Source organism: Grus americana, chromosome 3 (assembly GCF_028858705.1).
Source record: "Grus americana isolate bGruAme1 chromosome 3, bGruAme1.mat, whole genome shotgun sequence".
Taxonomy (NCBI): domain Eukaryota; kingdom Metazoa; phylum Chordata; class Aves; order Gruiformes; family Gruidae; genus Grus; species Grus americana.
In genome coordinates this window covers 112,791,142-112,813,745 of record NC_072854.1, presented here as the reverse complement: position 1 = coordinate 112,813,745, position 22,604 = coordinate 112,791,142, and the positions used below count along the sequence as shown (strand labels likewise).

General features: G+C 54.5%; 3 protein-coding genes across 3 annotated transcripts; 1 reads left to right on the top strand and 2 right to left on the bottom strand.

Moving 5' to 3' along the window:
• Window positions 1–882: 882 nt before the first annotated feature.
• On the top strand, window positions 883–4,364 carry LOC129204738 (transmembrane protein 121-like). The gene is made up of 2 exons (XM_054821240.1): window positions 883–1,020; window positions 2,919–4,364. Exon 2 carries the CDS (start codon window positions 2,920–2,922, stop codon window positions 3,856–3,858), a length of 939 nt encoding a protein of 312 aa, XP_054677215.1. The 5' UTR covers window positions 883–1,020; window position 2,919; the 3' UTR covers window positions 3,859–4,364.
• Window positions 4,365–6,103: 1,739 nt separating this feature from the next.
• Window positions 6,104–17,815, bottom strand: RRP36 (ribosomal RNA processing 36). The gene is made up of 7 exons (XM_054822939.1): window positions 17,477–17,815; window positions 10,962–11,094; window positions 8,844–8,910; window positions 7,896–8,000; window positions 7,699–7,773; window positions 7,470–7,587; window positions 6,104–7,248 (listed from the first exon to the last, which is right to left on the bottom strand). The coding sequence occupies exons 1-7, from the start codon at window positions 17,739–17,741 to the stop codon at window positions 7,109–7,111; spliced, it is 903 nt and encodes a 300-aa protein (XP_054678914.1). The 5' UTR covers window positions 17,742–17,815; the 3' UTR covers window positions 6,104–7,108.
• Window positions 17,816–17,983: 168 nt separating this feature from the next.
• LOC129204589 (neuronal PAS domain-containing protein 4-like) lies at window positions 17,984–22,587 on the bottom strand. Its single transcript, XM_054820815.1, has 9 exons — window positions 21,057–22,587; window positions 20,680–20,908; window positions 20,220–20,386; window positions 19,985–20,121; window positions 19,695–19,800; window positions 19,304–19,544; window positions 18,925–19,034; window positions 18,364–18,499; window positions 17,984–18,287 (listed from the first exon to the last, which is right to left on the bottom strand). The coding sequence occupies exons 1-9, from the start codon at window positions 21,115–21,117 to the stop codon at window positions 17,984–17,986; spliced, it is 1,491 nt and encodes a 496-aa protein (XP_054676790.1). The 5' UTR covers window positions 21,118–22,587.
• Between the last annotated feature and the right edge of the window lie 17 nt (window positions 22,588–22,604).

Genomic DNA, 22,604 nt, shown 5'->3' with positions numbered 1-22,604 from the left:
CTGTGACTGGCACTTGTCCTCTCCCTCAGGTCTATGCCTGGTTTTGATCTTAGCCTATCTCCAGAGATCTGAGCGCCTCCCTATCTTCCAAAATACATATATTTACAATAAGCACTTAAAAGTCAGAATGGAAATACACTGAAAAACCTTCCCTGTATAGCTAACACCTAAATCAATTAGAAACAAGCTCAGAGTTAAATGCAGTAAGCTGCTCAGGCTGATAGAAGAGCATTTGCAGAGAGGGATGTCCACCAGGGTAAGGGAAACCTTTTGCCTTCACTGGCCTGGTTTATCTGCATGCAAGCCCCTGGCTATGCCCAGCCCAGTTCTGTCGATGTCCAGTTGACCTGGAGCTGGAGCTCCCCAGGATCCCGCAGAGCAGCACGACTGGGTGCAAGGTCACAGAGGTGCGTGAGTGCCCCTGCCTGCTCCACCAGCAAGGCCCCAGCGAGGAGAGGCCCTGGTCCCTCCCGGTGGGCAGCCAGCAGGCAGGACCCTTGCCAGCCCAGGCTTTCCCGGGTGTCCCAGGTTTTCCTGAGGCCTCTCCTGGGCTGCGGCAGGGAGCACCCATGGCCCTGGGGAGTCTATGGGGGGCAGGGAAGAGGGGCTGGGGCAGGAGGAGGTTGTGAGGCAGGAGGTTGGCTGGAGGCGGGGGTGTAGGGGGTGTGCAAGATGTGGCCCAAGGGCGGGAGCTGATGGGGGCGGGAAGGGAGCGGGAGCGGGAAGGTGCCCGGGCGGGGGGGAAAAGTGGCGGAGCCCCCGGGGTTGCCGGGGGAAAACAGGCAGAGGGGACCGGACCAAGAAGGAGCGGCGGGCGGTGCCCGGCGGTGCCGGGCGCTCTGGTCAGGCGGGGGCCGCCGCAGTCCCCGCCCGCCGGGAGGGGCTAAGCCCCGCCGCCGCCACCGCAGAGCCGCCGCCGGGGCGCGCCGGGCGATGCCGCGCCGGGCCCGGGGCCGCCGCCGGGGCCCCGCAGCCGCCGCCGCCGCCGCCCTGACCCGGCGTCCCGTGGAGCCGCCCGAGGTAAGCGCGGCCCGGGCGGGGAGCGGCGGGCTGCGGGCCGCGCCGGCCCCCCCCTCTTAGGTCGGGCTCCCACGGCCGGCGGGCAGGGCCTGCCTCCTCCTCTCCTCCCGGGCGCCCCGGGCCCCGGCCAGGCCCAGCGCCCCTCCGCGGGCAGGTGCCCGGGACAGGCAGGGCCGGGAACACCCCGGCACCCCTGGGCACCCCAAGGGGACGCGGTCCGCGGTGGGTTGCGCTTTGCCGTGTCGGGAGGCAGCGTGCGGGGTGGCCGCTCTCTGACCCCCGGGCGGGCGTGGGAGCCCCCGGTCCCTGTTGGTCAGGTGGGGCAGCCTTGAGCTGGGCCCGGGGCTGTCTCCGGCTCCTCCAAAGGTTTGACGAAGCCGCAGGGTGAAACGCAGGGCAGACCCCAGCTGTGCAGCACGCTCCAGATGTGCCACATTCCACCAGTTCCCCGTGCCAGCCAGCCTCTGATCTCTCTCCCTTAGAAGCACCTGTGTCTGGCAGGCTTAGGCTTCACTGCCTCCCTCAACGTGCCAGGATGCTTTTCGGCCCTGGGATGCACGACTGTGCAGGATGCTTGCTCGGCCAAAAAGCCGGAGTTCGGGTAGCTTGTGCCCAGGGCCCTGTGCAGTCAGTGTCAGCACCAGGAGCAATGATGTGCGGGGGTGACCATTAACCACGCAGCCACCATCCTGCTCCCAAGCGTTTGCTCCACAGTCAAGTACCACCCGCACGCTGCCTGCCAGGTGACCAGGATGGTGTCCCAGGGTCCCTGCGTGGCCCAGGTGTGGCTGAGTGGACTCTGTGCGGGCAGCCATCGTGCAGCACTGTGCGATCAGCAAGGCCAGCTTCATCCTCCATTTCAGCCAGGGGGGCTGGCTCCCTTCCAGAGCAGCTGTCGAGCCCTGCCCGGCGAGGCCCCGGGTCCATCCTTCCTCCGTCTCTGGCAGCCCGCAGCTGTACTTGGCCATGGGGAGGGAGCCTGACAGCCCCGGTGCCATCCAAGGCAGGCAGGGTGCTTTTGGGGCCTGTGCTTTGCTGTGCCCAAGGCTGGGAAGGCTGAGCAACCAGCTGAAATTGAGGGCCTGTTGCGGAGCTCCTTCTGTCCTGGAGCTGTGGGCTGGTGCTGTCTTTCCTTGCTTTTGGTTTATCATGCTGGGGCAGGGTGGGCATGGGCAAACAGCTGTAGGCAGAGCTCTTGGGGAGCATGAGGCTGAAGGGAACTGAAGATATTGGGCTGATTTCTTCCCTCCCACCCCACAGGACAGCCAAGCTAAAAAATAATGCTTCACCTCATGCTGTGCATGAAAGTAAAGGAGACTAAAAAGAGAGTGGTCCTGGATCATAGCAGTTAAGGACCTGCTTGGCTTAAAAGCTTAGATATGGTCTTATGTGCCTTGGGGAGGGGAGACTATAACCAGTGCTACTGGCTGGGAAATGCCATGGAAAATAAGGCATGTACCCTTCACAATGGCAGACACTAACCAGAATGATGAGCTATTGGAAGAGGCAGTAGCATTCCAAGTGCTTGAAGGCTGTCCAGCCTGCCCCACCATATCCCCACGAGCAGCCCAAGAGCTGGGATTCAGCCAGTATGTGCCACCAGCATGTGCCACCAGCATGGCCTGGCCAGGAGTCTCAGGAGCACTTTGTCTAGGAGTCGGTGGGTTTGGAACAAACCAGGCACATAGGATGGGAGAACAGTCTATGAAACACACACACACACATACACGCATGTGCACGCACACCCATCCCCCACACACACACCCCCCCCACCCCACCCCCCTTCTTTCAGCCTTCCACAGTTGTTGTTTGGGGGGAGGCGGGGCAGAAGAGGGCCCAAGGGTGGGGGTGGGGAATCCCAGCAACTCCCTGACAGCCCTGCCTGTTTCTCTGTACAGAATGGTTCCCCCACCGCCTGTCAGCAAGCCCCATGTGTGCCTCTCCACTGTGCTCATCATGACCAGCCTTGTCCTCATGGATGCCTACCTGGTGGAGCAGAGCCAAGGCTCCAGGAAGCTGGGCATCTGTGTCATGGTGGCAGTGGGTGACGTGTGCTTCCTGCTGGTGCTCCGCTATGTGGCCATCTGGGTCGGAGCAGAGGTAAAGACAGCTAAGCGGGGCTACGCTATGATCCTCTGGTTCCTGTATGTCTTCGTTCTGGAGATCAAAGTCTACTTTGTATACCAGAACTATAAAGCTGACCGGAAAAGCCTGGATCTCATAGCCCGCAAAGCGCTGACCTTGCTGCTCTCCATCTGCATCCCAGCCCTCTATGTGTTGTTGGTGGCCACAGAGCACATGGAGTACGTCAGGACATTCAAGAAGAAAGAAGATCTCCGCAACCGCCTCTTCTGGGTTATTGTGGACATGCTGGATGTGCTGGACATCCAGGCCAACCTGTGGGAGCCCCAGAAGAAGGGGCTGCCGCTCTGGGCTGAGGGCATCATGTTCTTCTACTGCTACATCTTGCTCCTGGTCCTCCCTTGTGTGTCCCTCTGTGAGATCAGCATGCAAGGAATCGGCATCATGCCGCATCGGATGATGCTGTACCCCATGCTGAGCATGCTCACTGTCAACATCACCACCATCTTCATCCGAGGCAGCAACATGGTCTTCTTCAGGGACGCACGGGTCTCCAGCATCTTCATGGGCAAGAACATGCTGGCCATTGGGCTGAAGGTCTGTACGTTTGTGCAGTACCAGCGGCACCGGCACCACGCACTCCTGGGGCCGGACCTGGCCCTGCAGCACAGCACCCAGGCCCAGCCCTCCCCAGGGCTGCACAAGTCCCGGGACCAGTCTGCCTGCCCAGAGGAGCTGGTCCAGGACAACACATGACAAGCCAGCAGGAGCAACAGCCATGGGCACTGCCATGTCTGGCCATACCTGCAAACCCAAGGCGGGCCGTTGAGCTCCCTGCCTGGACAAAGGGAAATGACCCTGCTCCCTCCCTCCCTCCCTGGATGAAGCTGCTCCGGTCCCTGAGGTGAGAGCCCCCTGTAGCAGCCTACATAAGGCCGCAGAGCAGTTTGGGACCTCAGCACCCCACTGCATGAGACAGGCAGCAGGGCAGAGCAGCGGCGGAGGCCAGGTTTGCCTGCCACACACCACGTCTGGCTGGGGCCAGGCCACCCTACCCTGCACCAGGCTCCCCCATCAGTGCTCCCCACACAGCACTGCCTTCTGGCCAGCCAGGGCTCAGGCCAGGGGGCTGCACGGGGACACTGCAGGTCACCCGCTCCGCTGTTGTGGTTGGCCCTGGCTCCAGCTCAGTGCTTGGCAGCAGCCTGCTCCCCACTATGTGAGCTGGGGTCCCCATGCTGGGGGAGCGAGGCCCAGGCCTCTCAGCCAGCTGCAGAGGGGGTGACTGTCTTTTTTCATATCTCCTTTGCAATAAAAGACCTGAGCCCTGCAGCCTCTTCATGTCTGTGTCCCTGCCAGCAGGCAGGTCCCTCCAGCTCTCATGGGTGCCTGGATGTCCAGCTGCGGCTGCAGAGCGCATCTAGAGTGGGGGCTCACTCAGTGACCACCCAGGCCTGGGTCGAGTATCCCAGGCACCTGGGTCTGAAGCCATTCCTCCTGGCCAGCAGTTGGGAAGAGGAGAGGCAGGTCCTTGTGGGAGTCTGGTGGGTTCTGAGGGTGTCACTGGGAAGCTTTGTCAGTCACCACTGCCTGGGCAACCAGTTGCTGTTATGTCAACTGGTGCCAGCCATGCCCAATAGCTGCCCTCCCCAAGAACACCCATAGCCAGTCCCCACACTCTACCTGGAGGATACCAGAGCAGATTCGGCAGAGACACACTGCCAGGACAGCATTAGAAACAGAAGGAAAATAACCCAACTGACTCCTTGAGGCTGGAGGCCATGGTGAAGAGCAGCTCCCCTGGCAGTAGAAAGCTCTGTGGAGGTGTTGGAAGCATGTCTTCCTATTGGAGCTGGTGTTGCCTTACTGCCACCTGCCCCAACACCCAGTGCCACCACAACTCTGGCTGAGCTGGGCAATGCCCCAGGGCTTCCCCTGCTGCAGGATACTGGGCCCAGGAGCCACTGGAGAGAGACAGGCCAGTGGACTTGTTCCTCACCACTAATGTGAACAGAAGCAGGTGACATCCCAGTGAGGATGTCCTCCTTGCAGGCAGGCACACAGCTGTCAGCACAAAGGAGGCATTTGGCTCCAGAGGGGCAGGAGGGGAAAACAGGACCACTTAGGGAGTGCACCAGGTTTGCTCACTGCAGGGCAGGACCTACCAGCAGCTGGGGGAGGGACAAATGGGCTCAGGAATGGTGCTCCCATGTGGCCCCTCAGCAAAGCCCTGGCAGCAGTGACCCAGGGTGAGCAGCCACCTCCAGTCTGTCCAGGCCCCAGTCTTCTTGCATTAATGTACAGGTGGAGGTTGGTTCAGCTTTGGATTAAAAATTGAGCATAAAACAGCAGACCAAAGCCACAAAGGGGCCAGGATAGCCTTGGGCTTTGGTGCTGCCACACTGCTCCCAAGGCAACTCCTCTGAAGGCACGAGGATGCAGCAGGCTCTGCCTCCCACATCACAAGGCAAGGAGGAAGAAGCTGGGCACAGTAAAAAGCAATAAGCCACAAGCAGGCTAAAGGCAGCCCAGAATTTCCATGTGGTCTCTACCAAAGGTGGCACATCCCATTTTTACTGCCTTCCCCCAGCTACACTAAAACCTGTCACCAGAGCAAAACTGTCACCCACAGGAACTGCAGTGGAGGCAGATGCTTCAGCAACACCCTCAGGCAGGCATGATGGAGTTGCTAATCATTCCATTTCTTGCTCATTGCAAGGCCTTTCCTCAGGCCCACAAACCAGCTGCCCACCCGCACACAGCAGGGCTGTGCCCAGGGAGCACTCTGCCCTGCAGAGCTGAGGCTCTCCCCCAGCACACACTCTGACCTGTCAGGGATCAACTGAGTCACAGCCACATCATCTCGCCTGCACAGCCACAGGAGGTGGGCAGTCAGGAGTGAGGAGAAACAAGAGAGCTGGTGGTCAACTGTAATGTTGTGAGACAGGTATTAACTTAGTCAAAAGTGTTTGAACTTACTGAACAGCACCAACACTGGGAATAAAGGAAAACAGGTATTTTATTTCATACAGAATCAGTTTCCTAGAAGTACCTGTAGACACCACCTTGAGAAGCCGAGAAGAGAGGCAGCAGTACCTGAGCACAGCCAGCAGCATACCCTGGCTGCGAGGAAGGGGGGCTGCATCACCAGGGTGCAGCCCACACAGAGGGGTGTGAACCTCTCTCCTTTACTCAGCACTTTGAGACTACATCCAGATACTGCATCCAGGCTGGACCCCCAGAAGAGACATGGTGGTCCTCTGGGCTGACTCCAGTTGAGTATGTGAAAGTCATCAGAGGCTGAAGCACCACAAGGAAAGGCTGAGGGAACAGGGTTTATGCACCCTCAGAAACAGAAGGCTTTGGAAAGACCTAACAGCACCCCTTCCCACCCATTCCCCTGACCTATGACAAGGCTACTGAGAAGACAGAGCCAGGCACTTCACTGAGAACAAGACAATGATTATGGACTAAAACCAGGCAGGACTAAAACCTGGAGGAAAAAAAAAGTTCCATGTTGAGAACTTGAAGCAGCAGAGGGCAAGAGAGATGGTAGCATCTGTCCTTGGACATTCCCAAATGCAACTGAAGAAGCCCTGGGCAACCTGGTCTGAAGTCAGTGCTAGCCCTGCTCTGCACAGGCACTCTACCTCCCACCTGAGCTGGTGTTTGATAAGACCTGGAGCAGAGCCAGCAGTGTGGGGTAGGGCTCATGCTCTCCTGGCTAGAGGAAGAGATTAGCAGAGGCAAGGACAGAGACAGCTGTCAACACCACGTACATCTGCATGACAGACTTGTCACCACCCAGTCATGGTGTAAATAACAAGTAAAGAAGACATATCAGCTACAAAAAGCACTATTTCCTTCAGTTCAGCCTCTGCTCTGCTGCCTAACAGCATCACTGTACAGTGACGGGCAGATACTGGGGAAGAGGGACGGCCATCTTCCAGGCCTGGCCAGGGCAGAGTGAATCCCAGTGCTAGACAACAGTATGTCTGTCCAGCAGTCACAAGTTCTTCTGTGAGGGCAGACGGTGCTTGTCTTTGATGGCATTCCTCTTCCTCTTCTTGTTCAGGAAGCTCTCCAGCTTTCCACTCCTCTTCAGCTCTGCATACTTCTCTGCTAGCTCCAATTTCCGCTTCTCGGCTGTAGAGAAGAGGGGAGCAAGGTTTTAAACTGAAGCCCAAATCATCTCTACAGACCCCTCCTCGCCTCTCCCTTCCTGGCTTGTCACTTGAGTACCAGGGCTAGAACAATCCCTTCACAGCTCCATGGGATATTATGGACTACTCATTTCCAGTGCTTGGAGTCCTGTCAGCTGGACCCCCTCTAGGTCTTCCTGCATCATGTTCACACTGAGCACTTACATTTCTTTAAGAAGAAGGGTTTCTTTCCTTGCTTGGCCAATTCCCTCCGTTGTCTCTTCAAAGACAGCTCCCTCTCCCTCAATTTCTGCTGTTTTTTCTGTGCCTGTTCTTGCTGTGTCTGTACAGAAAGGATGGCCTGTGTCAACAAGTATCTAGGCAGACCTAAGGTCATGCATCCTCTCTTCTAGTGCATTGCCTCACAAGAGGGGAGATGCTGCACTGAACTCACCATGCGGTTCAGAAGCTGCTGGAGTTTCTCCTTCTGCTCCATGTTCCGGCATTTTTTCAGCTGCTTCTGAATCATCTGAAGAAGAGAGCAGAAAGCTGTATGACTGTCTGCTTGCCACCTCTACTGTGAAAGACCTTTGCAGAAGCTGCCCCTGCCAAGCAACATTCTTCTGTCCAAGGACAGGAACAGAGCATCACCTCCTTCTCCTGCTTCTTGATGCTGTCCAGGAAGCTGTAGGTCTTCATAAATATTTCAGGCTTATACTCTCCAGACAGGTCATCAAATCGAGGGTCTCTGTGAACCTGAAAGGAGGGAAGGCAGAGGTAAGAGCTGTGGCCAGGATTACCCCGTTAATAGCCTGCTAAGTCTCCTCCCAGGGATCAGACCTTGCCTTTTATTTTTTTAACTAGCACCCACCATTGAAAACATCTGCAGTTGGCAAAGTCTGAGTCCAATAATCAAGGTGGCAGTCCCTCACAAAATCATCATGGCTGCATCCCATCTACCAAGCAACAGATGTGCAAGTCTACCACTCAGAAGTAGCCAATTCAAGGAACAGGAGCATAAGCGCTGCCTCCAAACACCTGCAACTCCCAGACCAAGAGCTGGCTGAACATGTGTTGTCAAGGTGATGGATATGGGAATTTAAACCTATCTAGATTCTCACAGATTACCTGGGTTACGGCATACAAAAAGAGAGAGACAAAGAGAGATCTCTAACTGTGGAAATTAACGTATTAAGGTGATCCAGCAATCATAAGTCAGTTATATTCAGATTAGGAACGAGATGGACGTTTGAACTTCCACTGTGATTAGCACTGAACAACGACCATAGCTTGCAATGCAATTGTCATCAGTGGCAGCTGTTAGATCTTCTAGCAACACTTAGGTCTCAAATGTTCAAGTTACTCCTCAAGTTGTGCATTACGCAGTGAGCAGGTTATACAGAGAGCAGCTGCTCCTACACCCAATCTCTTGTTCTCCCCAGAGACATGCTAGCACTACCTGTGCTCACCAGACAGCAGTCCAGCCTCTATCCTCCAGAAACAGCCTGTGTCATCTTCAGCAGTCCCATTACCATGTCTGTGCCCTATCAGCATCATTGAGGGAAGTCAGCTCCTGAACTGGGGAGGGGGAGCACCCACCTTCTTTGTAACAGAGACCACTTGTCGCAGAAAAGGTACAGGCTTCTTGGCAGACATTTCCAATGGCCTGAAAAAAAAAAGAGAAAAATGTACTTAAGAGGAGCAGAGGACAGAATGAGGCCCAGGCTAGTGTGTCAGGAGGTTAGCCAGACCCTCAGGAGAACATGACTGCACAGTGCCAAAATGGCAGACTCTCTCACTCAATCCTCGCCACAATACCTACAGAGACACCACTCAGTCAAGAGCCAGACAGGGCGACTACAACCAAACGATCTATAAACGTGATTAAAACAATCCTACACAAAACTCGTGTAGGATCAAGTGAAAACCCACCACTCGCGTCAGTAAATGCGCCATACTCAATTATTCCACTCCCTCTCCATGTTTTCATTCATCATGCAACAACCCTCTTCTATTCCTGGCCTGCCAACTCATCCACTCTTGACTAATACTTACACTGAAAGGTGAGACCAAAGGTGGGAATTTCTGCACTGACCTGGTAGTTACAAAGACAAGTCAATTCTACTGCGGCCAGGCTCAGTGAGAAAGCATACCATGAGACAAGTAAAGAAAAGGTCAGCCCCCAGGAACAAGGGCCGTACAGCTTATAGTACATATCCCAAAAGAGGCTTCACAGTGAATCAGGACCATGGTGACAACCAATTAAGTAAACAGGTTCTCCTGCAACACAGGCCTTCAGAGCTTGATGCTTTAGGTGTATGAAGGGGGCAGCATAAGGTGGGAGAACAGGGAATTACTCTCCCCATATTACTTGGATGCCATGTCTTGCAATTTGTCAGTACATCAGGTAAGTTAATAGAAACATGAAATGATCTGTGAACCACGCACTGAGAGTACCCACAACGTGGCATTATACCCACATTCAGCAACGCAGTAACGCTGAGGCAGGAGCATAAATAACCCTGCAGGCGTAAGGAAGTTTTCCACATGCCACTTAGGGCAGTGTTCAGAGAATTTTCATGCCCACCGATGTGGCTACACCCCTGTACAATGCTCTCGAGTCAGCTTTATACAGCATTGCTGAAGCCAGCTTAGTTCCAGGAGATTTCCCTGAAGTCGGTTTTTTTTTTTCTTTTAAGCAGCTCACTTCCATAACAAAAACATGAGAGAAACAGCATGTGGGATTTACAATGATGCATCACTTAAAGGATTAGGGGAATTAAATAAAAACAGAATTATGCAAACCGTGTGGCAGAAATAGAGACGCTGTGTGAAAATGTTGCACTACACAAAATCTCCCAGACTCTTGGGTAAAAGGTAAAGCAGAAACATTATTCTAATCAACTGTTTATGGCAGAAGAAACATGTATTCAGAAACAGGCTAGGGAATGTCAGTGTAACAGAGGAAACCTGTTCAAATTACTTAGATATGACTCTGAGGACTGAAAACCAGCTAACTACTGCAAATAAAGGCTAATGGTATAACAGTTGTTACCAGTGGGAGACTGTAAAAAAAATCTCATCGTTTTTGTTGTGCTGAATACATTTTATAGTCACCACATCAATAGCAACTACAGAGTATGCAAATTGGAGATGTAAAGACCACTGACGACAGGAAAAAGCTTATGATGGTAAGTACTGTAGAGGGGGAAAAAGGAAAAATCAAAGACAAGCCACAGATGAAGGATGAATGAAATTCCAGAACAACTGGCTATCACTGCAACTCCAGCCAGCAGGAGCCAGGCAGAAGATGCTCACAAGCTGGAATGGGTTTAGAAAACAGCAGCGTAAGTATTTCAGGGCCCAGGGAACACAGGTAAAGCACTGTCATACAGCTTAAAAGAGAAGCATAGCATGCTGTGGGTTAAAAATGCCTTAATACAGAGTGTGTAAAGGAACTGAGCGCCAATTTAACTATTCAGTAACAGGTGGCTGTTGGGGATTTGAACAGCATAGGATACCGAGAGCTCTGAAACAGCAACAGACCATTCCTAAACGAAACGCTATAGTGAAAGGTATTGTTGTGTAGCACATTAAAGGAGATCTACACCAGTTCTAAGGCAATGGCAACACTGTGAGGAGCTCCCAGCATAACTAACTTCTGGAGTGCAGAGAAAACACATGCACATTTTTCTGATCACAAAAGAACACCGTTACCCTTTCTTGCCTTGCTGCTGCTTCACTGTAGCTTTGGTAGGTTTTGCAGTTTTCTTCCCACTGGTCACCTGCTTGCACACTCTCGTATCACTCTGCACCCGCAGTAGTTCCTCAAAAGACATGTGAGACTGATCTGGAAGAGAACACAGGACACACCTGACCCAAACAGCTTCTCAAGGCACTTCCCACCCCCAAATTCCACTGAGAGGGATGTCTCAGACAGTGACACAAGCACAGTGGTGCCATCCCTATACAACTGCATGGCAGGAAGTTCTCTCAGCCTTTGATTTCTCTCTCAATCACTGCAGTCATTAGCAGTAGTCTAGTCTCCCACTCTCCCCAACATGTCTTTGCTTCTCTCTCCACTCAGAAGCACGCACGAGACAAGTTCAAGGTTTTTACCTGGTACAAAGAGCGGTATGAGCTCCGCACTAGGCTATATTTTGGCTGCATTGCAAATTCTGAGAGGTCACCTCTCAGTCCTGACTCTCACTTTAACAGACTGTTCTTGTCCCATCACCTTTAACTTCATTATCACATCTCTCACACTGTGAGACCAGCCAGAAGGTGCAGGAAAACCATGTGGCCTGTTCAGTCTGTCTGTTAAGACTCGGAGACAGTCTTTTCCCACTGCACATCCACCATAGCTCTGCTAAGTCTGCAACAAAACGATTCCCATGGCAGAGCCTGTAAACTACCGAAATCCAGACATTCCACCTTCACCATCTCACTACCAATAGGAATAGCTCATAGCCCAATTCACTGGGGGAAGAACAAAACCCCACAACACCGAAACACAGTTTCATATTCTAGCCCTGCTGTGAGATCCCCACAGTGTTATTTACATTTTGTGTTTCATAAAATATTCCTCCTCTCCTCTGACTGCTGACTAGAAGACCAACACAAACACCACAAGAAACAGCAAAACCAATTCTACCCAAAGTGCTGATGAATGCGTAAGAGATTTTTCTGGAATTTTCTGTTGCTATGTTTCTTCAATATCCCTCAGTGACGGTAGTCTTAAACACTTCTTATAACCACAATGTAAAAATAATATCAACGATTCTTTCTGGATTTACACCTCTGGGTGTACAGAACCAGCAATCAGAAAACATTTAAGGCAGCACTTAGATATGCTCATTCCGTTCTCTGGATGACGGTAGGGGCAAGAAGGAACAGGAGGGTTTGCACTGGCTCCCTTCTGAAGGAGAAAGTCTTGGTAACACCACCTGGGTGGCATTTACCCGCTCAACACCTCTGAGCAGTGACAGGCACATGGCCTTTCTAAGCCTTTACAATACTACACATTTGGCACAAAACACCCCAGCTGTGGCCTAGCGAAACCAATCACATCCTGCCTGTGGTAGGTTGACCCTGGCTGGAGGCCAGGTGCCCCCCAAAGCCACTCTATCACTCCCCTCCTCAGCTGGACAGGGGAGAGAAAATGCAACAAAAGGCTCATGGGTCAAGATAAGGACAGAGAGAGATCATTCACCAATTACCAGCATGGGCAAAACAGACTCAACTCAGGGAAAATTAATTTAATTTGTTAGCAGATAGGTTAATGAGAAATAAAAAACAAACCTTAAAACACCCACCACCACCCCTCCCTTCTTCCCAGGCTTAACTTCACTCCCCATTTCTCTACCTCCTCCCCTTGAGTGGCACAGGGGGACAGGGAATGGGGGTTGTGGTCAGTTCATCACACATTGTCTCTGCTGCTCACTCTCTTCCCCTGCTCCAGCATGGGGTCCCTCCCACGGGAGACAGTCCTCCACCAACTTCTCCAACATGAGTCCTTCCCATGGGCTGCAGTTCTTCACTAACTGCTCAAGCTTGGGTCCCTTCCACGGGGTGTAGACCTTCAGGAACAGACTGCTCCAGCATGGGTCCTCCATAGGGTCACAAGTCCTGCCAGCAAACCTGTTTCAGCATGGGCTCCTCTCTCCACGGGGCTACAGGTCCAGCCAGGAGCCCGCTCCAGTGTGGGCTTCCCATGGGGTCACAGCCTCCTTCAGGTGTCTCCACCTGCTCTGGCTTGGGGTCCTCCACGGGCTGCAGGTGGATATCTGCTCCACCATCATCCTCCATGGGCTGCAGGGGGACAGCCTGCCTCACCATGGTCTTCTCCAGGGGCTGCAGGGGAATGAATAGATATTCACCTGGAGCACCTCCTCCCCTCCTTCTTCACTGACCTTGGTGTCTACAGAGCTGTTCCTCTCACATATTCTCACTCCTCTCTGCAGCTGCTCTTCTGCAGAAGTTTTCTATTCCCCTTCTTAAATATATTATCACAGAGGCACTACCACCATTGCTGATAAAGCCCCTGGCCAAGGCTAATGGGACATGGGGGAAGCTTCATAGCATCTTCTCACAGAAGCCACCCATGTAGGCCCCTCCCCACTCCCCAAACCTTGCCATGCAAACCCAATACACTGCCCCACAACACAAGGTTTCTGCGTGCTCTGCCAAATTCAGGAAGCAACAAGGTCAGTCACATTGGCTCACAGCAAGGACTCCTCATCCTCGTCACTGTCATCTTGGCAATAACCAAGACCTTCTGCTTCAGAATTTACTCATATCATCCAGAAAACATAAAAAGCATACCAAAGAGCTGCCTTAAGAAATGTTTTCTCTTCACTTGTTCTCACCCAGTGTCCTGGTTTTGGCTGAGACAGAGTTAATTCTCTTTCTAGTAGCCAGTATAGTGTTGTGTTCTGGATTTAGTATGAGAATAATGTTGATAACACACTGATGGTTTTACTTGTTGCTAGGCAGTTGCAGTGTTTACACTAAGTCAAGGACTCTTCAGCTTCTCAAACCCTGCCAGGTGCACAAGAAGCTGGGAGAGCACAGCCAGGACAGCTGACCCAGACTGGCCAAAGGGATATTCCCTGCCATATAGCGTCATGCTCCATATATAACTGGGGAAGCTAGCCAGGAGGTGGGATCGCTTCTCAGAAACAGACTGGGCATTGTTTGTTCCCCCCGTCCCAATGTGGTGAGCAATTGCACTTGTACATCACTGGTTTTATATATATTATTATTCTCTTCCTTTGTCATCTTATTAAACTGTATCTCAACCCATGAGGGTTTTTTTTTTCCATTCTCCTTTCCATCCCCTTGGGGGTGGGTGGGGTTGAGCAAGCAGCTGTGTGGTGCTCCATTACCAGCTGGCGTTAAACCGCAACATCCAGGAACTCTGCTCTGTCAACACTTGTTAGTCCTCTGAGGAGGGTGAAGGGAACATCGTATATCCAGTTTGCCACACAAGGGACAAAGGAAATGTGAATACAGCACTACTTCATTACACCGCTTCCCCAAAACACCCTTCCCACTTACCTTACTGCAGTTTGATATCCTTTCTTGTGTGGGCTCCCGCAAACACCATCATCCCCTATTTTCTTAGGGATGACGGCACTGTCACCCTTTCTGATCTCCCTCAGGTTCTCCATCTTTCCCCATGTCACTCTTATGCAATCACTTAATGCCCACCTGCCCAGAACATGAAATCACCTTCAGAACAAAGAACCATGCCCACTTTCAGGTAAGAGCTAAGTGCCAAGCAGCCCAGCAATTTAAAGTAATCACGCTGTTGGGGTTCACAGGGACTTAAGAAAACAAATAAATTCTAGGAGTTAGCCAAGAACATCTGCCATCATACTGTTCAAGTTCAATGCAGATAGCTTTAGACTGCTGCATTATAGGAAAAATCTGTGCTAATTATACAAGTTACTGGGGTACAGAACAACTAACCACTATATAGGGAAATATTTGAGTCTCACTGGATGCTCAAAGCATCACCAGACAGACAAATAAAAGACTGTGAGCAAAGACAGTCAAAAGGACAAAGAAAGTATTAAAGGAAAAGAAGAATGATGTAGAAGCTACTCTGACGTTTCAAAGACAGACAAGACACCATGTCATGGTTTAACCCCAGCCAGCAGCTGAGCACCATGCAGCCACTTGCTCACTCCCCACCCACCCGCAGGATGGGGGAGAGAATCAGAAGAGTGAAAGTGAGAAAACTCGTGGGTTGAAGTAAAGACAGTTTAATAAGTAAAGCAAAAGCCAGGTGCACAAGCAAAGCAAGACAAGAAATTCATTCACTGCTTCCCATCAGCAGGCAGGTGTTCAGCCATCCCCAGGTAAGCAGGGCTCCATCATGTGTGACAGTTACTTGGGAAGACAAATGCCATCACTCTGAATGTCCCTCCAATCCCTCTTCCCCCAGCCCCTTATATGCTGAGCATGACATCATATGGTATGGAATATCCCTTTGGTCAGTGGGGGTCAGCTGTCCCAGATGTGTCACCTCCCAACTCCCTGCGCACCCCCAGCCTAGTCACTGGTGGGGTGGTATGAGAAGCTGAAAAGTCCTTGACTGCTTGGCAACAACTAAAAACATCAATGTGTTATCAACATTGTCCTCATCCTAAACCCAAAACACAGCACTAACCAGCTGCTGGCGACAAAATTAACTCTATCCCTGCCGACACCAGGATACACCACCACTTGCACTACAGTACTCCATTTGGCTGCAATTCCAAAACAGTACCTTTAAAATAGCAAAGGCTTACAAGATGTCAATAAAACAGAGATAAAGACACCATATAAAAAGATGGAACATTTTGCAAAGGATTAGAAAAGAGATTTGGTATAAATCAGACAAAGCGAAGGCATGCAGAGCTTCCCCTGATAGAATATTTCAATACTGGTACAGGATACCAGACCAGACTTGGCCACCCAAAACCTAATGGGGAAGGTGCTTTTCACACAGTAGTATCAGTCCATGAAATACATCTTACTATCTATTTGTAGGAGACTGAATTAGCCACTCACATTGATAAAAACATCATTTGATATCAGCAAAAAAAAAAAGCCTATTTTGGGGCAGAAGTGAATGGACCACAGCTCACTGCTGGGCAGCAGATTTGGCTGGCTTCCTGCTCCAAAGTGGCTGGTCCTGTCCACGGCCTCTGCACCAGGAGAGATCGTGATCCTTAAAATCTGTGCTGATGGGTTCTCCATCAAAATACCTATTAAAAGACAGGATTACCTTCCCTTCCTTGTTTCTTGCATTCTTCCTTGACACTAATTTCCCAATTTTTTTTCCCCATTCCTTTTTCCCCCCTAGAATATAATTTATCTTTTCTGTGCTGCCTCTATGGTCCATTTCATCTTCATTTCTGCCATTTTTTTTTCCTTCCTCCATTATTTTGTGGATTACTTCCTCTTCTTTCCACCTCTTGCTAGACTACTGTTACCTGCTGATAACATGGGCATTTCCTGCTCACCAGCACAGGCTCCCCAAGTTTCCTTTCCTCCTGCAGACTCATGTGACACAGACACCTTATGCCTTTCTCACCTGAACCTGTTGAGAACTCTACAACAAGCTGAGTACATCACAGAGTGTCCAGCATGCAAAAACAGATGGCCTAAGAAATGGCTCATATCTGCCCAGTCATTCCCCACTGAGACAAACTTAGTGCTGGACTCTAATATAACTACTTCTGTTCCAGAAATGAGATAACAGAGAGCCCTGACATATGGTAAAAGCAAAACTGCTGTTCCCATTCACATCAGGCTGTGTGAAGGAAAGGGTGACTGTCAGTGGTATTCTCTCTGAGCTTTGCTAGAGCTCACCATTAAGAGAGGAAAACGAAATGGCTACAGATGGGGAGGCACCCCAACCACCACTGGAACCCCCTTCCTGAAAGCCTAGATGAGATGCGCCTCCCCCCACAAACACAGCAAGGAGATGCCTCTCACAAGACAACCAGTAGCTTCCCACACCTGCAACACATCATGCTGTGCCATGCCACGCATTAAACACAGATGTCCATTCCCTCACAAATGAGAGGGCCTTTCACATATTTCTCATACAGTTTTCATTCTCACCTTGATCATTCTTAGATAAGGAAACCCCATTGCACATACCGCTGCAGATGAGAACAACCACCTCAATACACCAAGCCTAACCACCACCGCTGTTGCCACAGCAATACACCACCTGTTTTTTCCAGTTTACCCGTCCCATTGAGGACCTTTCAAGCTACTACATGTCTAAGTTTGCACAGAGCAACTGTCCTCGAGAAGATGCACGAGGTCTTCCACACACAGGGAAAGCGACTGGGGAGAAGAGAAAGAGGTCCCTGTAAGTTTTTGTTCAGGAGACCTCTCAAACAGCCCAAACTGAAACCCTGCCGTGGACGCCGAACTCTGAGCAGAGTGGGTGAGGGGAGGAAAGCAGGAGAACGATGGAGCTGGAACACGGAAAGGGACCCAGCCGTTGGCCAATTCGTTCCCCACCGAATGGGCGGCCGTGACGCCCCCCACCACGCCGGGAAATACGCTGCGGTCTGGGGGACGCCAGGGACCGAAGCCGCGCAGGCCGCACCGCCTCGCCCGGCCTCCGGACCCTCCGAGTGCCCCCGAGGAGGAGCGGCAAGCCCCGGGCTGGGGACCGCTGCCTTTCCCGGAGGACGCTCCCGCCTGAGCGGGGCGGCCCTTACCTCTCCCGCCAGCCGCCCCCTCCGCGCCGCTGCCCTCGGCCCCCGGGGGACCCCCGCTGTCATCACTGTCGTCGCTGCTGTCGCCGGAGCTGTCGCTCTCCACCGCCTTCAGTCTCCCAAGGGGCTGCTCCACGACCGCCGGCACGCTTCGGCGCAGCGGCCGCCCCCTCACCGCCTCTTCCTCCTCCTCCGCGGCGGCTTTCCCCCATCCCGCCGCCTGGGCCCGCTGGGGCCGGCTCCCCGCGCCCTCCTGACGCGGCCGCATCACCACCCGCTCCCAGCCGCAACGCGCGGCACCAGAGCCTCGTCCGCCCGCCCCGGGCCCGCCGCCCCTCACCCGTCGTCCCTCCCTCCCCCCCCCCCCCCGGGCCCGCCGCGAACCGGCGGCAGAGGCGGAAGGGAAAGCCGCGCGGTGAGGGCGGAGAGACCCCGCGGAACCGGAAGTGGCCGTGCAGAAGAGCGGCAGCGCACGTGCAGACAGAGCCAGGCGGATGGCGGAAGTGACGTTTATTGGTGCGGGCAGGGCACGTATTGCGCGTGCGCGACAGGGGCTCCCGCCCCCTCCAACGCGTCGCCCAGGAGACGGGTCAGGGCGGTGTCGTGCGGGCCCGGGGGGAAGGCCTCGGCCTCGGGCCAGGCCGGAGCGGCGGCGGGCGGCGAGAGGCTGTCGGCCAGGGCGCGGAGCTGTGCGGCCAGCAGGCTGAGCTCCCGTCCCGGCGGCGGGGCGGCGACAGGCGTGGGCGGCGGCGCCGCCGTGTTACGGGGCGTGGGGCGGTGCTCTCGGGCGCGCAGGTAGGCCGCCTCTTCCTCCCTGCAGCAGACGGGGGAGTGAGGGGCGGCCCGGGGGCACGGCACCGCTCTGCCCTCCTCCCCGTTTGAGCCCTCACCTGAGGCAGTGGCTGGTGCAGGTGATGACGTGGCCCCCGCCGTCCCGCCGCGCCGACACGCGGAGCCAGGCCCAGGTCCGGTCCCTGCGCAGCACGCGCAGCACGGCCATCCCCGATGCGGTCCCGGCCCCGAGCACTGCGGGCAAGGGGTTGCGTTAGCCTACGGTAGGGCACGGCTGCCAGGACAGAGTGGCATGCTGCTTGTGGACCCTGCACGCTGCCCTCCTGGGGTCTGTAGTCAGTCTGCTGCTCTGGCCCCAGTGGGACAGAAGCCACAAGTATTGGAGTCAGGTCCGTAACAGTCCTGCTCTCACAAAAAGCCAGGGCTCAAGTAGGCTTGTCTCTCTGCACTGTGGCAAAGTAGGGTGCCCATGTTCCCAAGTTTGGAAGCTCCCTGTGACCTCCCAGACGGTGTATGGGGTGTGTAACCAATTCTCTGCTTCATCCTTTTCAGAGCAGGGAACCACAGCAGGCAGAACTAAATTAATTTTGTTTCTGTTGTCCCAGACAGCCAGGTTCCATGGGTAGCCAGACACACACGTTCCCAGGCCTGACACTCACCCACAGCCCTGTGCTGGGCAGCTGCTAGGTCAGTGTCCTCAGGGTGCAGGAGGCTGTACCACGACTGACCGATCAGTTCCTCCTTGTAGTAGCCAAGGTGGTAGGTAACACTAGGGAAGACAAAGGAAGGGGGGAACTGAGTGCTTTGCAGAGTCTGCACCGTGTCAGCAAGGAGCAGCTGTTGCATGATGGAGGAGAGAGCAAAACAACAGGGGTACAGAAATGAGCTGCAAACAAGGGAAGGAAGAGGTGTGGGAAGTGTCTGGGGGAGTCTCACTGCTCACACAGGGTCCAGCCTGCATCCCTCACACAGGTGTGGGGAAGGGAAATGATCCTTGCTGTCCAAGATGTACAGCTGGTGCAAGCAGGCACCTCTCACCTCTCCGTGACATCAGTAAAGGTCATGTCTAAGACATGCGTGCTCTGGAATAAGTTGTCCTGGGAACTGGCAGTGCTGTCTGCATGCAACCGCATGACTGGCGTGCAGAGGGCCAGGAAGGCTGTGGCGGAGGCCGACCAGCGCAAGGCTGTGAAGCGGCCACACACTGCCACAGCCCGATTCCCCCCATACTGCAGCCGGAAGGTCTTGGACGTGCGCATCTCGCTGACAAATGTGACTTCTGCAAGGGAAACAAACCAGCCAGAGTTGGTCAGGGGCTCCCTCACTCCTCTCCCAGCAGGGCTGGCCGGCCCCGGCTCTCTGACCCCAGCCACAAACGGCCAGAGCAGGGCAGCAGTGTCTGTGAGATGCCAGCTGAGGACTCCCTTACCCCTGCCCGGTTCCTCCTGGGCGAGGAGGAGCTTCTTCTGCACATCCTCACATGCTTGCCCATCTAGGATGTCAAAGACTGTGTCCCCCTGGGCGAGCAGCTCCACCTGATAAAGAGGGGGCTGCCGTTGTAGACTGCGCCTGCCCCAGTGTGCCGCGCACTGGCACTGCAAGCATGCAGCCTGCTGGAGCCACAGAGCAGCACCTGCCAGGGCAGCATGCTGCATGCAGCAAAGGCACCAGGACAGGTCCAGGCACAGTGACTGCAGACACGCAGCGGGCAGGCCTTACCACAGAGAGGCCCAGGACCTGAGCCACATTCTCCGAGATGTAGACCAGCTTGCCGTTGGCCAAGAGCACAAGCAGAAACCCTGGCAACAGGGAGAGCAGCTCTGTGCCGAGGGCGGGTCCTGCAGGAGGAGCCGAGTCTGCAGGGGGAGCGTAGGGTGAAGCGCTGTCTTGGGGGGCAGGAGCAGTGCCCCATATGGACCCAAGCTAGCATGGGGTGCAGCAGGGCCATGGGTACCTGGAGGGAACATCTGAGCTCCCCGCAGCTGGAGGCACACCAGGGCCATGGTGTGGAGGTAGGAGAGCCGCTCCTTCTCCCGTGCGGAGATGGGCAGCAGGGAGCGCAGCGCCTGCAGCTCCACGTTAATCTGGTCCCGGCGAGCCTTGGAGGCACTCTTGGTTGATCTGCAAAACCAGCCATCTGGGGAGATGTGCCCAGGAAGGGAGAGGGACACCATTCCCTGCCCGCTGCTACGGGGATGTCCTGCATCCGCCTTTACTCTTCAACCACCTGAAATCCCTCTGCCCCTACAACCTCCCTCACTTCCACCCTGTGCACTGGCTGGCAGCCCCACTGTCCCAAGCTGGTGCCAGCCCATTGCAAGGGCCATTGGGCACTATGCAAACTGGCCCAGGGCTCTCCCCAGCAAGGGGAGGGCCGTCACAGCCCTGTAGGCAGGAGGTAGTAGGGAGCTCACCTGAACGGCTTCGAGGCAGCGGGCGCCTGCTTGCCCCTCCTGGGCAGGCAGCTCATCTCTGCCTGCAGCGGCCTGTGGCAGTGGCTGCAGAAGATGGTCATGGTGCCGGCACTAGGATGCTCGAAGCTGGCGGCACACAGCTGCCTCCTTTGCCTCTGGCTGCGTCTGAACCTGCTGACCCCACTGCTCCCAGCCTCCTTTTGTACCCTCCTGGGGCACAGGGGCCAAGCTGTGCATGGAGAGAGTTACCTCTCGTGACGCAACTCCAAACAGCTCGGGGCTATTTTTAGAAGGCAGGCTGCTAAAAATAGCCCTTGCAGCCGGCTGCAATCTGAGAGGGGAAGCAATAAAAGGAAGCCAGGGTCTTTAAAACAAACCTGGCCGCTCAGGAGGGGGTGATGATGAAGGTAGCAGGGATTCCCCCCACGGGGCACACATCCGCCCAGCTCCTGGCCCACAGTTGTTGCCAGCCCAGCAGAAGGTCCAAGATGGACCGAAGGCCTGTGGCTAGTCTGCCCGCCTGGCAACTGCTCTCCAGCATCACTGATGGCTGAGCCGGGTGCTGGGAAAGGGAGCTGGTATGCCAAGAAAATGCACTGGAGTCATCCAGACCAAGGTGGTGAGCAGTGTCCCATCCCTGGGTCTGCAGCAGGGTCCTGGCAGAGGGAGGTCAGGGCCACAGCACCCCTGAACCCAAGGGAATCCTTGAAGGGGAGTGGGGTGCCTGTGACCCTCTCCCTGGTGAGCCCCTTTTCTTCCCAGAGAAGCCTTCTCCCCAACAGAGGTTTGCTCTCCTAGAGGCAACTGGCATGGGGTACTGAGCATTTCCAGGGCCTCTTGTCTCTACTCGATGTCCCAGAGATTGTGATTCTCCCAGAGAAGCCCCAGTGACAGCTAGTCATGGACAGAGCAAGGAGCACCTTGGGGAACCTCTGTGTTCAGCACCACTCTGCCCAGTGCCATGAGCCCAAGTGGTCTGCAGGCATTTCCTGGTGCCTGGCACCCTGCAAGGAGAGTAAGCTTGGTGCTTCAGTGCTGGGCAAAGGGATGCCATGACAAAAAGCTTCTACTGTTTCATGGCACACTTTGAGAGACAACCTGTGGCTGAGGCAGCTGGTTGAGCAGGGGAGCTGGAGCTGATGGACAACGCGTAGGAGATGCCCACCCAGGCCTCACAGGTAACCTGCAGGTGCCAAGGACCACAAAGGCGGAGCCCAGGCTTGAGGTGCTCTCCCTGAGCCAGATGTGCCGTCAGCACACCCTGGCTCTTGTCAGGCCTCAGCCTTGCCATTGATGCTCCCACTCACCACAGTGAGGTGCTGCCAGTATGTGAAGAACAAGCTCTTGTTGCAGTTAGGGTGCCTTCTGTTCTCTTGCTGTGGGGTTTTCACTGCTCTCATACCACTCCAGGCTGCTCTGTTGCACCTGCATTGGCCACCTCCCACAGGCTGAGGAGCTCAGGCACCTCTGCAACCCCACGCTGCTGGACGAGCAGCACTAGACCTTGGTCACATGCCAGCCCTCAGTGCAGGGGAGATGGCCTGGGCCCTCTGCCACCCATTCCTGGAACACAGCCACCACCATCTCTCAGCTGCCCTGTGACTACATCTTTGCGAACACACTGAGCGCTTCCTTAGCTTTTCCTGCGTTAGGTCCACTAGTTGCCGCCGGAGCTTCTCCGCACATCAGACACCTCCACAGGAAAGGGCTCAGGCGCAGCCTCCTGTGCTGCCCAGGGAGGCTGCTCCAGACATCCCTCCACCTGCCTCCCTGGGGCAGGGAGCTGTGGGGCACCCACCTTCCTGAGGCAGCACAGCCCAGGAGACAGGCACCATCTTCCTCCCTGCCCTCTTGTAGGGCAGCACAGCCACGGGCAGGAGGCAGGCATGCCAGGGCAGTGCTGCTGTAGGGGGCCCTGCTCCTGT

Excerpts from the sequence above, each read along its gene's own strand:
- LOC129204738 (XM_054821240.1), top strand. The coding sequence starts at position 2,920 with ATGGTTCCCCCACCGCCTGTCAGCAAGCCCCATGTGTGCCTCTCCACT.
- LOC129204589 (XM_054820815.1), bottom strand. The coding sequence starts at position 21,117 with ATGTGTGCCCCGTGGGGGGAATCCCTGCTACCTTCATCATCACCCCCT. Across the intron at positions 19,035-19,303 it reads TTTACTGATGTCACGGAGAG|TGTTACCTACCACCTTGGCT; the intron begins GTGAGAGGTGCC and ends TGTCTTCCCTAG. Across the intron at positions 18,500-18,924 it reads TGCCCAGCACAGGGCTGTGG|TGCTCGGGGCCGGGACCGCA; the intron begins GTGAGTGTCAGG and ends CCTTGCCCGCAG.
- RRP36 (XM_054822939.1), bottom strand. The coding sequence starts at position 17,741 with ATGCGGCCGCGTCAGGAGGGCGCGGGGAGCCGGCCCCAGCGGGCCCAG. Across the intron at positions 8,001-8,843 it reads TGGTCTCTGTTACAAAGAAG|GTTCACAGAGACCCTCGATT; the intron begins GTGGGTGCTCCC and ends CCCTCCTTTCAG. Across the intron at positions 7,588-7,698 it reads AGCAGCTTCTGAACCGCATG|ACACAGCAAGAACAGGCACA; the intron begins GTGAGTTCAGTG and ends CTTTCTGTACAG.